This window comes from Mya arenaria, chromosome 8, assembly GCF_026914265.1.
Source record: "Mya arenaria isolate MELC-2E11 chromosome 8, ASM2691426v1".
Classification (NCBI taxonomy): domain Eukaryota; kingdom Metazoa; phylum Mollusca; class Bivalvia; order Myida; family Myidae; genus Mya; species Mya arenaria.
The window spans coordinates 7,033,370-7,048,359 of record NC_069129.1 but is presented as its reverse complement, the minus strand read 5'-3'; the positions used below and the strand labels follow the sequence as shown (position 1 = coordinate 7,048,359).

Here is a 14,990-nt window from a genome sequence, read left to right as displayed (position 1 = left end):
GGTCAAAATTGGCCCCACCCCCTTTAGGGGTCATGGGTTTTCTCTATATGTTTATAGTGAAAACTTCAAAAATCATCTCCTCTGAGCTTAGATATTTGGCATGATTCATCGTCTAGTGGACCTCTACAAAGATTGTTCAAATTATGGCCCTGGGGTCAAAATTGGCCACAACCCGGGGCTGATGGGTTTTCTCTATATGTGTTATAGTGAAAACTTAAAAAATCTTCTCCGAACTCACAAAGACAAGTAACGTCTTAATTTAAACTGGATAACATATTTAGTACACATACCAATTTTCAATATGGGCCACATACAACAATTAATAACAAATATACATATATAGATACACACGTAAAATCAAGTAGTGACAAGAGCTTAGATATTTGGCATGATATATCATCTAGTTGACTTGTACCAATATTGTTCAATCTTTGGCCCTGGGGTCAAAAAATGGCCCCACCCGGGCGGTCATGGGTTTCCTTATATATGTATATGATGAAAACTTATAAAATCTTCTTCTCCGAAACCAAAAGGCGAAGGCCTTAGATATTTGGTATGAAGCATTGTTTATCGGACCACTATTAAGATTGTTCAAATTTTAGCCCTGGGGTCAAAATTGGCCACGCCCTGTGTTCATAGGCTTAAGTTTTCAATATTTTTATATAGTCTTATATAATAAAACTTTAAAAATCCTCTTCTCCAAAATATAAGACCTAGAGCTTTCATATTTGGTATATAGTGTAACCTAGTGGACCTACACCAAAGGTATTCAAATTATTGTCCCGGGGTCAAATTGGCCTTGCTCAGGGGTCATTTGTTTTTACATTGTCTTGTCACTTAAACATCTTTTCCTCTGAAAGTAAAGGTCAGAATGACTCCATACTTGATATGTAGCATCCTTACATGGTCCTCTCTCAACTTTGTTCAAATGGTTTTGTTTGGCCTCTTTTAGGGGTCACCAGAGCAAAAAATAGAAAAACCTTTAAACAACTTGATCTTATTAACTGCTTGATGGATCTTCAAGTCTGAAGCATCCTAGCATGGGCCTCTGTCAGGTCTTTTCAAATAATTTTGTTTGGCCCCTTTTAAGGGCCACCAGAGCTAAAATTAGTAAAAAAAACTTAACATTTTCTTCGCATGAACCACTTGATAGATCTTCAGCAAATTTGGTTTGAAGTGTCCTTGCATGGACCTCTCTTAAATTTGTTCACATAATTTTGTTTGGCCCGGTTGCCATGGCAACCTAAAGGAAAATGTCAACAATTGGTTATAATCATCTTCTTCTCCTAAACCGCTTTGACAATTTTGATGAAACATCATAGGAATGATCCTTGGTTGGTGTTTTTTCAAAATTTTTCAAAGAAATTAATTCCATGTAGAACTCTGGTTGACATGGCAACCTAAAGGAAAAGTGTCAACAATTGGTTACAATTATCTTCTTCTCTTAAACCACTTGGACAATTTTGATGAAACTTCATAGGAATGATCCTTGGTTGGTGCTTTTTCAAAATTGTTCAAAAAAATTAATTCCATGCAGAACTCTGGTTGCCATGGCAACCTGAAGGAAAATATAGGCTGTCGTGTCCGCGCTGTGACTTACTCTTATATGGACAGATTTTAAAATGACTTGCCATATGTTTTCGACTTACCAAGACAACGTGTCGTGTGCAAGACCCATGTCCCTACCTCTAAGGTGAAAGATACACTAAGTGTTTATTCACAATGGAATGCTGAATATGAGGACATAAAGAGTGTTGGCTTTCATTTAGTATGATTGTTTTTTTTTCTATGCTCAGAGGCAATTTAATATAACTTGCAATATGTATTTGACACATAAAGGCAAGATCAACTTTTTATGTACTTGTTCATAGATCAATGTCACATTGGGGGGCATTTGTCACATACTTTGACAGCTCTTGTTCAATATTCTTTGAGAAACAAGCTATATTAATAACAAAGATTAAACTCTTTTACTCAGGTGAGCGATTTAGGGCCATCATGGCCCTCTTGTTTTTATGAGTTCACGTCGCCTGCACATGATGGCATTTGAAAGGTGTAGTTTATTAATTTCCACTCCTTTGAAATAGAATGTGACTTTAGTGATGGGGCATGTGCCGGGTGTACCATCCCCCCTCCCACGGAACCGTTTGTGTTAACTGTTGGTCATTGCAATTGCTCATTGATCTGTGATAGACTGCAGACTGTGAGCAAAAATTATTGATTGGCAATTGAAGCCAATTCTATTTCTTTCTCACTTACATTTGTTTGATCAATGTACTTTTCTTTATATTATCAAAGAACATATTTGATGCAAAAAATAAAATATATCAATTGATTTTGTTTATATGTACCTTTAAATGTCTATAAAAGAAATGGTATATGAAAGGGTTATTTTTGTATGACATACATAAATATCAATCAAAATATTTCTTTGATAGACACTAACAACTTCGTAAAGGTACATATTATAGAGATGCGGACAACAGTTTCATAATCGTGATACTTTTAAGCCTATAATCTGTTTGCTCAATAGCCTATTCGTCAAGCTAAATAATCTGTGATAGACAACAGTTTCAACGTATTTATAAACGTTGCATTAAAATAATTCATGATAGACTCCTAAAAAAAGTATAGAATATACTATAATATAGTAATATTGCCATTCCTTTTATAACATAAAAGTAAAAAAAAAAATATCACGACAAAGATGAACGACATTTATAATTCTGATGGCCTCGAAGCAGGTCCGATCATAATTAAGGATAGACAACTGGGCCGACCGTTTGTTTACATCTCGCAACGGTAGCAGCAAGATGATCGCCAAAATCTTCCTCATTTTGAATTTATTTTGCAGTGTTAAAGGTATTTTCCATTTATAGCAATTCATATCTTAATGCAATAGAGTAGATAAAGATTTAGTTTCCCATCTGAAATATTTTATTTTGCTGTTTGATCTAGCTTAAAAAAATAATACACTGTACGATTATAAATGTACAGATGAATTGATGAGAGATCATGACCGGAGGATCATTCGAAGCTTTCTGTCTCTCACACAAAAGGTTGTGCATTTTAGGGTCTTCATCTTACCCAAAAATATGTCCAAAATGCTCTTAAATTCAGACTATATTTGTTTTAATTCTTAGGGGAGTACCCCCAAACCCCCTTGCCAACACTTTTAACCAAATAAATTTCAGTTCTGAGGGAGCAATGTTCATGTAAGTCAAAAGGTCATGCCCCTATGTTACTCCCCCTCTAACATCAAATCCTGGATCCACCCCTGCAAGTGTTGGTCACCGCGATGCTTAAGCTCCATCAAGGACACTGCTCCTGCTCTTTTCATTTCATACATGTGTTTCTTATATTTCAGGAGCCTTAGATGATAAATTTCACTCATATGACATCGTAAAGACCAAGCACATTCATGTTCACTCTTTGTCAAAACGAAGCATTGAGGAAAGAAGATTCACCAAAGAGATCAAACTTTCAGCATTCGGCAAGTAAGTACACGTTCATGCAGTGTTTTTATTCAGCCCTTTTATGGCTGAAATACGTCACCATTCCCTTACTGAAAAAGTATATATTTTTCCCTACTCTACATATGGAAAAAAAATCCCTTTTATTTTTTAATTCCTTTTTTTTAGGGGCATTGACCTCTTAACATTTAGCAAATGAAGCATTATACTGCTATTCATGAATATGTTGTTCAACGCCGAATATTTTTTAACTGATCCATGTAGTGGGCAGAGTAATTAATTTGGCGATATTACATTAATTTTTTAACAACTAAATAATGTTTCATACATTTTTTAATGATTTTTTTCAGGAACTTTACGATTCATGCCAAACCTAGTCATCTGTTCAGCTCCACATTCAAACTACGAGCGGTGCATGCCGATGGATCAAAAGAGGAAGTGTTTGGCTTCAACCAAGAGAACTTCTTTGAAGGGGTAGTTGAAAGTAAGTGACATATTAATAGAAACCCAATCCATAATAAGCATATACAGTCAAACCTCGTTGGCTTGACCTCCCACCAGGGACCGTCGAAAATACATCGAGCCTCGGAATCAGCGGGAATGATTATCTACAGTTAAAAGAAATAGGTCGTTTATATCTAGTGTGAGCCAACAAGGAACTCGAGCCGAGCGAGGTCGAACCAACAGGTTTCGACTGCGGTGTGAATATTGACATGTCATTATGACAAATTTTAGAATACTACGTGCTTATAAATGTGTATTCAAATGTGCCATATCATTATATCCCTTGAAGGGAGAAACATCCCTCAGAATTTCAATCCTTTCCCCAGTTTCCTGGCAGGGGATAAATATCTGGCTTCAAAAGAGCTCTATTTAATCTAAGCCCCGAAATAGACATTTTAAATACCTTTAGGATGATGATCCCAAAACCTTCAGAATCAACTTTGTATAATGTAAGATTGTTTCTTTCCTGTAAACAGATGATAGAAATTCGGAGGCAAGTTTTCACATGGATGACAATACTGGCGTGTTCACGGGGGTGTTTGCCACCGATGGGGAAGAGTTTGTGGTTGAGGTATTCCCTCTTTTAATTGTTATTTTATTTTGTTTTCACCAGTTGTGAATCTAGTTAATAATTATTACAACATTATACTAAATCATGCTCGTTGGCACTATTTGACTCCTTCGTGTATACATGTGTAGGGTGTTTTTTTCACTTTTTTCTTCTTGGGAAAAATTCTCAGAGTACTTCTTCATAGTTTTTCAAGTACTTTTTGTTAAACAATTAAGTTTTAAATATGGAGTAAATTATCAATAACACAGTTAATACATCACTCAAACATCATCAGACGCTTTTGGGGGGGGGGGGGGGAACAGGGTCTGTTCCTTGGGGAAGTAGCCGGGTGTGGGCTAAAGCAAAGAAGGGTAAAAGGCCCTGATGTGTGTACGAATTGTGCTGTAGTGAAAACTTGGTGAAAATTCCGTTGTTCTGTATTGTGTCTTTGTGGGAAGTGTTTATTTTAGTGTAAGATAGCAAAATGATATAATTCACCGAGTGAGCACCAAATTTCAAGAGTGCCTTTGTCATGGTGAAACATTTACTGGTAGTTTTGGTAATATAATGCATTCTTACACTGAAACAAACATTTTTCCTTTCTTTCATTCTTATAATTGATTACAAATAACAATCAATTGATATCAAATTGCAAATTGAGCCAAATTTCAGCTGAATACGGCAAATAACCTCATTGATTTTGCTCCCCAGCACTGAGTACATTTTTGTTTTGATTGTTATAGAGCAAAAGTCCAAAATAAAAGAAACCGTGAGATTTGATTGCAATGAACTCACTATCTCATATTAGTTCATAAGGATATAGTCCCCCATTATTTTCCCCTTAAACTTCTGAAAAGCATGATATACAACAAGACAAACTCACGTGTCTAGTTTTGAGCCATAGATAAAATGGGAGTGTTACACGTACCATATTACAGTTGCCATGGAAACTTTAGTATCAAAATGTACTAAAATACAAGTATTGAGTTCATAAGGATATAGTCCCCCATTGTTTTTCACTTAACCTCTGAACAGCATGATATTCAACAAGACAAACTCAATTGATACACAATTCATATTTGATAAGCTTAAAGTGACACTCTTATTCAAAATCAATTCATACACATGTATAACAAACATCAAATTTGACTGATAAACCTTTAACTGCTTACTAAATAATGCATTTATGGAAAATATTTATTACTGATAACAAGATTATAACGTGTATTTAATAGCAGAAAGCACAAAAATATTAAATGATTGGTGAATACTAAAAGATATATTATGGCCTACTTTAGTCTCATAAGGTAGAAATACCGGGGTTTATGCTCATTTCTTTTAAATTAAAATTAGTATCCTTCATAAGAACCATTGTTGTCGACATTTATTCATCTTTTTTTAAATATTAAAACATTATTATTGATTGTGGTAAATCTTATCTGGGAGTAAGTGTGCATCTTTAAGCTGATATATTTTAGCTGAATTGCAATGTAAGCTGATATAGAATCACCCTTGAGTCTGTTTTCTGGTTTGATATAAACCAGTACTGGTGTCCATTAAATGAAGCTATAAGAAAGTACCAATGGCGGGGATCAAACCAACAACCTCTTGGGCGAGAGAAGGACATGGACAACTATATATAATATATATGGTTCACTGTACTCCTTCAGCCGCTGTCCCACCATGCTGAGAAGGAGACCATGGACTTCCACGACGAGTCCACTATGGTTGCCTACAGACGTTCAGACATCAAATCTGACTCGTAAGTAATACAGAGTTTTACTGTCAATGATATTCTACGATAGATAATACACTATTATCAATAGATAATACGCTACGATAGATAGTTTGCTTTGATAGATACTATGCTAGAATAGATAATATGCTATGATCAATAGATAATATGCTATGATATATAGTTTGCTTCGATAGATAATATGCTACGATAGAAAATACGATATGATTGCTAATATGCTACAATAGGTAATGATGCTATGATAGATAAAACCCTACAATAGATAATTCGTTTGGATAGATAATATGCTAAGATAGATTATACGCTATGATTGATAGATAATACTCTATGATATATAGTTTGCTTCGATAGATAATATGCTACGATAGAAAATACGATATTATTGCTAATATGCTACAATAGATAATGATGCTACGATAGATAAAACCCTACAATAGATAATTTGTTTGGATAGATAATATGCTAAAATAGAAGATATGCTATGATTGATAATATGCTACAAAAGATAATATTGCTACAATAGATAAATATGCAACGATAGATTATTTGCTACAATAGATTATAAGTTTCAACATGTAATACACTACGATAGATAATATGCTACAATAGATAATACATTTGAACATGTTATACACTACGATAGATAATATGCTACAATAGATAATACATTTGAACGTGTAATACACCACGATAGATAATATGCTACAGTAGATAATACATTTGAACGTGTAATACACTACGATAGATAATATGCTACAGTAGATAATACATTTGAACGTGTAATACACTACGATAGATAATATGCTACAGTAGATAATACATTTGAACGTGTAATACACTACGATAGATAATATGCTACAGTAGATAATACATTTGAACGTGTAATACACTACGATAGATAATATGCTACAATAGATAATACATTTGAACGTGTAATACACTACGATAGATAATATGCTACAATAGATAATACATTTGAACATGTAATACACTACGATAGATAATATGCTGCAATAGATAATATATTTGAACGTGTAATACACTACGAGAGATAATATGCTACAATAGATAATACATTTGAACGTGTAATACACTACGAGAGATAATATGCTACAATAGATAATACATTTGAACGTGTAATACACTACGAGAGATAATATGCTACAATAGATAATACATTTGAACGTGTAATACACTACGAGAGATAATATGCTACAATAGATGATACATTTGAACGTGTAATACACTACGATAGATAATATGCTACAATAGATAATACATTTGAACGTGTAATACACTACGATAGATAATATGCTACAATAGATAATACATTTGAACGTGTAATACACTACGATAGATAATATGCTACAATAGATAATACATTTGAACATGTAATACACTACGATAGATAATATGCTACAATAGATAATACATTTGAACATGTAATACACTACGATAGATAGTATGCTACAGTAGATAATACATTTGAACATGTAATACACTACGATAGATAGTATGCTACAGTAGATAATACATTTGAACATGTAATACACTACGATAGATAATATGCTACAACAGATAATACATTTGAACATGTAATACACTACGATAGATAATATGCTACAACAGATAATACATTTGAACATGTAATACACTACGATAGATAATATGCTACAACAGATAATACATTTGAACATGTAATACACTACGATAGATAATATGCTACAATAGAATATACATTTGAACATGTAATACACTACGATAGATAATATGCTACAACAGATAATACATTTGGACATGTGATACACTACGATAGATAATATGCTACAACAGATAATACATTTGAACATGTAATACACTACGATAGATAATATGCTACAAGAGATAATACATTTGAACATGTAATACACTACGATAGATAATATGCTACAACTGCTAATACATTTGGACATGTGATACACTACGATAGATAATATGCTACAAGAGATAATACATTTGAACATGTGATACACTACGATAGATAATATGCTACAAGAGATAATACATGTGAACATGTGATACACTACGATAGATAATATGCTACAACTGATAATACATTTGAACATGTAATACACTACGATAGATAATATGCTACAACTGATAATACATTTGAACATGTAACATTTGAACTTGTAATACACTACGATAGATAATATGCTACAATAGAAAATACATTTGAACATGTAATACACTACGATAGATAATATGCTACAATAGATAATACATTTGAACATGTAATACACTACGATAGATAATATGCTACAAAAGATAATACATTTGAACATGTAATACACTACGATAGATAATATGCTACAATAGATAATACATTTGAACATGTAATACACTACGATAGATAATATGCTACAATAGATAATACATTTGAACATGTAATACACTACGATAGATAATATGCTACAATAGATAATACATTTGAACATGTAATACACTACAATAGATAATATGCTACAATTGATAATACATTTGAACATGTAATACAGTACAATAGATAATATGCTACAATAGATAATACATTTGAACATGTAATACACTACGATAGATAATATGCTACAATAGATAATACATTTGAACATGTAATACACTACAATAGATAATATGCTACAATAGATAATATACTATGACAAATAATACGCTACAATAGATAGCTGATATGCAGGACACATACGTAAAATTGTGATCTATGTCATATAGGTATTAGAATGCAAAGTGAACAATAATGAAATCTATAAACTCACAAGAAAAGAGGTTAATGCGAGAGTCGGTGATCCTACCAGCACTTGGAAAAGGGTGGTTTAAAATGCAAGCAACTCTTAATGCTAACTGTGTCCTCGACTAATGTGCATATCTTCATGTAAAGGACTAAGTACATTAAGCATTATAAACAACCTCTTTACTTACAAAAAATATACACCATATGTTTTGTAAGCCTTGTGTATATTTCAGGCATCCAAAATGTGGAGCAATCCACCCAGAGGTTGAGCTAGGTGATGATGATGATGAAGATGAGATTGAAGTAGCATTTGACCAGCATAGCTCAGGTAACGAGGATGAGATGGATGTAGCATTATAATCTATATATAGTATAGTGTACATAGTTTGAATTTTAGAATCATTTATAGCTTGTTCTGCATGGTCAAGGCCACAAGATTTCAACCATTGTCCACTACAGATCCTATTAACAAATGGCCTATTTTAAACCTACCAAACACAAAACCTTGGAAATTGTCTTATTTTGTGGGTTTTTTACTGTTATAAGGTGAGGTCAGATTTTGAGAAAATTATATTATTTTGTATGTTTTTTCTGTTAAGGTGAAGGTCCCATTGTAATGAAATTGTCTTGATTTGTAAGCTTTCCTGTAAAGGTGAAGGTCAGATAATGAGGAAATTATCATAATTTCTATGCTTTTCTGTTACGGTGAATGTCAGATTGTAAAGAAATTATCATAATTTGTATGCTTTTCTGTAAAGGTGAAGGTCAGATTGGGAGGAAATTGTCAAATTCTGTATGCTTTTCTGTTAAGAATACTTAAGATAAAGGTCAGATTGTGAAAAAAATTGTTTTATTTTGTATGCCTTTTTGTTAAGATGAAGGTCAGATTGTGAGGAAATTGTCTTATATATTGTATGCTTTTCTGTTAAGTTGAAGGTCAGATTGTGAGGAAATTGTCTTATATTGTATGCTTTTCTGTTAAGTTGAAGGTCAGATTGTGAGGAAATTGTCTTATATTGTATGCTTTTCTGTTAAGATGAAGGTCAGATTGTGTGGAAATTGTCTTATATTGTATGCTTTTCTGTTAAGTTGAAGGTGAGATTGTGAGGAAATTGTCTTATATTGTATGCTTTTCTGTTAAGTTGAAGGTCAGATTAATGAGGAAATTGTCTTATATTGTATGCTTTCCTGTTAAGTTGAAGGTCAGATTGTGAGGAAATTGTCTTATATTGTATGCTTTTCTGTTAAGATGAAGGCCAGATTGTGTGGAAATTGTCTTATATTATATGCTTTTCTGTTAAGTTGAAAGTCAGATTGTGAGGAAATTGTCTTATATTGTATGCTTTTCTGTTAAGTTGAACGTCAGATTGTGAGGAAATTGTCTTATATTGTATGCTTTTCTGTTAAGTTGAAAGTGAGATTGTGAGAAAACTGTCTTATATTGCATGCTTTTCTGTTAAGTTGAAGATCAGATTGTGAGGAAACTGTTTTATTTTGTATGCTTTTCTGTTAAGGTTAAGGTCAGATTGTGAAGACATGTCTTATTTTCTATGTTTCTTTTCTGTTAAGATTAAGGTCAGATTTGGAGGTAATTGTCTTATTTTCTATGTTTCTTTTCTGTTAAAGGGGCTGTTGCACGTATTGGCACCAAAAAGGTTTTTTTCTGTAACAACTCTCAGGACAATTATCTAATAGAATGTGTTATGCTTTGATATCATAATTGTAAAAAAAAGTACCAAAATGTAAAAAAAAGATTGTGTCGGAGACCGGGTTTGAACCCGTGTCGCCAAAATTTCAGTACAGCGTGGTACTCACTGAGCTACAAAGGCTTACTCTAATCGAGTGACATAATTAAGCTATACACCTACCTCGGTAATATCACGTGATAACATCGACTAGCCAATCATGCATAAGGAATGAATTCTACCTGGTTGACATACCCAGTAATCTTTTTTTAATGGAAAAATATGAAATAACTGCTAAACTTAAATAAATTTTAAACTATGTGGTAGTTCAGTTAGTAAGTTTCAATGCATTGTACACATTGATGCCAAGTTTATGTCAGTTTTAGACAATTTTCTCTTTTTTTTCGCTATTTCATCATACGTGAAACAGCCCCTTTAAGATTAAGGTCAGATCTGGAGTAAATTGTCTTATTTTCTATGTTTCTTTTCTGCTAAGGTGAAGGTCAGATTTTGAATAGATTGTCTTATTCTGTATGGTTCTTTTCTGTTAAGATAAAGGTCAGATAGTGAAGAAATTGTCTGATTTTCTATGTTTCTTTTCTGTTGAGATTAAGGTCAGATTTTGAGTAAAATGTCATATTTTGTATGCTTTTCTGTTGAGATTAAGGTCAGATTTTGAGTAAAATGTCTCATTTTGTATGTTTCTTTTCTTGTAAGATAAAGGTCAGATTTTGAGTAAAATGTCTTATTATGTATGTTTCTTTTCTGTTAAGGTGAAGGTCAGAGGGCTAAAAGGGCTGTAGGAGAAAAGACCTGTCAGGTTGCAGCTATAGCTGACTATCGATTCTACGAGCATATGGGCAGAAGCAGCATATTTAAAACTGCAAACTATATTGTAAGTAATTTCAGGTCTTCTTATGAAAATATTACCATTATACTGAAAATATAGGCATGTAGCTACTGGGTATACTTAACATGGTCAACATATTTGCTGCATATTTTTAAGATAAGTTAATGAAATGATTACAAGTGTATTATGAATTAAAAGTCATCAGCTCCCCATTTTAAGTACTCGTTAGATGACATGATGTGAATTCTTAGTGATTAAGAATGGGCGGAATGAGCGTAGTGAACGAGTCCTTCTTAATCATTAAGAAATTACTTCAGGTCATTTAACTGACTAGAATACAACCTCATTGGCTGATACATAGTTGAAGAAAAGTCTGACGCAGGGAGCGTGTATCTGATGTTTGGCAGTAGGCGGACCTGTAAACATGTGCGATTGTTAAAATTCTTAATTATTTATTTACAGAAACAAGCTCAGTAGAAAAAAGTTTAAACATAAACCCGGTTTAATGGCACTGAGTAAACGCCTAAGACAAAGACATAGACATTAAGTCTACTTAATGTTTGCCTATTTTCAATTGCATTGGCTGAAAATGTAGTTTTTAGCTTGACTATTTGAAGAATATGGAGAGCTATACTACTCACCCAAGCGTCGGCGTCCGCGTCACACCTTAGTTAATGCAACCTTCACCATGCAAGCACACATAGATTAAAATCTCAGCAACTACTTGAGATATTGCATTGAGACTTGATACAATGGTACCCAACCATCCAACCTATTTAATTAACCAAGTTAGATAACTCCAGTTTGCATTAATTTCAAATAATGGCCCCTTTTTTGACATAGAAATTCTGGTTAAGGTTTTGCATGTAACCACTTTCAAGTCAATACCTCAGCGAATTCATCATGTATTGCATTGAAACTTTACACACAGGCTCCCAACCATTTAACCTTCTTTTTTAATAAAGTAAGATAACTCTATCTTTCATATTATATAGTTCTTTCCCCTTTATTATGAGATTTAGAAATTCTGGTTAAGGTCTTGCATGTTAGCACACAATATCTCAGCAACTTCTTGATGTATTGCGTTGAGATTTAATACAATGGTATTCAACCACCCAACGTAATTGAATAACCAAGTTAGATAAATGTATTTTGCAAATAATGACCCTTTATTATTAGACTTAAAAATTCTGGTTAAAATTTTCCATGTAACCACATTTATGTTAATATCTCAGCACATCACGTATTGCATTGAAATATAATCTAACAGTGATCCTTGCATGTTTCCCCAAAACTTCAATCCTTACATTGAAAAGCGGTGGAATAGTTGAGCGCTCTGTCTCTGTGACAGCTCTTGTTATTCTAATAAGAAATACTTAAATTGTAAACCATAAGCTGCTTAAGACTGTGATTGCTGGGTGCAACTGTAAACTTACGGGCAGAATCTCTTACAATATTATTGAAACCCAGTTTAACTGAGTTACGCCTAGAAAGTTCAGATCTAAAGCCTTCAATCTTTATTGAAGTGGGGCCAGGAAGACACTTAACAATTTCATATTCTTTTACTTATGTATTTGGAGTACTGAATTTCTTTTTATATTGTATGACATATTTAAACATAAAACTACAACCTGTTTACCATATTTGAAACAAAAAATTAACAGGAACCTTGCTTTATTTAATTCTTTTATTTTACCTTTCTGTGGGCTGTTATAATAAAATCTTAGTCGTCTGTAGTAATTCATTAAAATGGTGTAAGAGTATTTGGTAATTTTGCTGTATATTTTAGAGATCTGAATTTAACCAAAATCAAAACAAACAAAAATTGAGAAAAAATATATCAATTAGTTGCCATATATGACCTTTATACAGATTAAAAACTATTGAAGTAATGACTAAAATCTTTTATTGAAATGAGCCCTTGAGGAAGTTTGTTATTGTTTAAATGCAATAGCCTTAAAAGTAGTTTTGTTAATCCTCTCTATTTATCATTTATTCAAATTGTTGTTGATAATTTTTTATCGTATATTCAATGCAGGCTAACATTTTAAATGATGTAGACACAGCATGTTAAAACATAACCATTGATTATTTTAGGCAAACATTATGAACAGAGTGAACCAGATTTACAAATCTACTGGCTTCCGTGGTGGCAATGGGTATGGATTTGAATTCAGTGAGGTAAGATTGTGGTTTTGATCTCCACCAGGGTGTAAGTGGTCTTATGGTATAGGTGTCGTCCTCTCACCAAGAAGTTGTGGGTTTGATCCCCAGGTCCAGTGGTATAGGTGTCCAACTCCCACCAAAGAGGTTGTGGGTTTGATCACCACCAGGGTGTGAGTGGTGTAGTGGTTTCAGTGTCCACCTCCCACCAAAGAGGTTGTGGGTTTGATCACCACCTGGGTGTGAGTGGTGTAGTGGTATCAGTGTCCACCTCTCACCAAAGAGGTTGTGTGTTTGATCACCACCAGGGTGTGAGTGGTGTAGTGGTATCAGTGTCCACCTCTCACCAAAGAGGTTGTGGGTTTGATCACCACCAGGGTGTGAGTGGTGTAGTGGTATAGGTGTCCACCTCACACCAAAGAGATTGTGGGTTTGATTCCCACCAGGGTGTGAGTGGTGTAGTGGTTTCAGTGTCCACCTCCCACCAAAGAGATTGTGGGTTGGATTCCCACCAGGGTGTGAGTGGTGTAGTGGTATCAGTGTCCACCTCACACCAAAGAGATTGTGGGTTTGATCACCACCAGGGTGTGAGTCGTTTAGTGGTATCAGTGTCCACCTCACACCAAAGAGGTTGTGGGTTTGATCACCACCAGGTTGTGAGTGGTGTAGTGGTATCAGTGTCCACCTCACATCAAAGAGGTTGTGGGTTTGATCCCCACCAGGGTGTGAGTGGTGTAGTGGTATCAGTGTCCACCTCTCACCAAAGAGGCTGTGGGTTTGATTCCCACCAGGGTGTGAGTGGTGTAGTGGTATAGGGGCCCTCCTTTCACCAAATAGGTTGTGTGTTTGATTCCCACTAGGGTGAGAGTGGTGTAGTGGTATAGGTGTCCACCTCCCACCAAAGAGATTGTGGGTTTGATCACCACCAGGGTGTGAGTGGTGTAGTGGTATAGTTGTCCACCTCCCACCAAAGAGATTGTGGGTTTGATCACCACCAGGGTGTGAGTGGTGTAGTGGTATAGGGGCCCTCCTCTCACCAAAGAGATTGTGGGTTTGATCACCACCAGGGTTTGAGTGGTGTAGTGGTATAGGCGCCCTCCTCTCACCAAAGAGATTGTGGGTTTGATCACCACCAGGGTAAGAGTGTGTAGTGGTATAGGGGCCCTCCTCTCACCGAAGAGATTGTGGGTTTGATCACCACCAGGGTGAGAGTGATCTAGTGGTATAGGGGCCCTCCTCTCA

General features: G+C 34.4%; 1 protein-coding gene across 1 annotated transcript in view; it reads left to right on the top strand.

The window, feature by feature from the left end:
• The first annotated feature begins 2,787 nt into the window (after nt 1-2,787).
• The window catches only part of LOC128242345 (ADAM 17-like protease), a 52,279-nt gene continuing 40,076 nt past the window's right edge, over nt 2,788-14,990 (top strand). The window contains exons 1-8 of the mRNA XM_052959462.1: nt 2,788-2,862; nt 3,368-3,497; nt 3,824-3,957; nt 4,454-4,548; nt 6,198-6,289; nt 9,284-9,378; nt 11,509-11,630; nt 13,683-13,766. Of these exons, the coding sequence (XP_052815422.1) occupies nt 2,814-2,862; nt 3,368-3,497; nt 3,824-3,957; nt 4,454-4,548; nt 6,198-6,289; nt 9,284-9,378; nt 11,509-11,630; nt 13,683-13,766 (801 nt within the window). The 5' untranslated portion in view covers nt 2,788-2,813. The remainder of the gene's footprint in view (nt 2,863-3,367; nt 3,498-3,823; nt 3,958-4,453; nt 4,549-6,197; nt 6,290-9,283; nt 9,379-11,508; nt 11,631-13,682; nt 13,767-14,990) is intronic.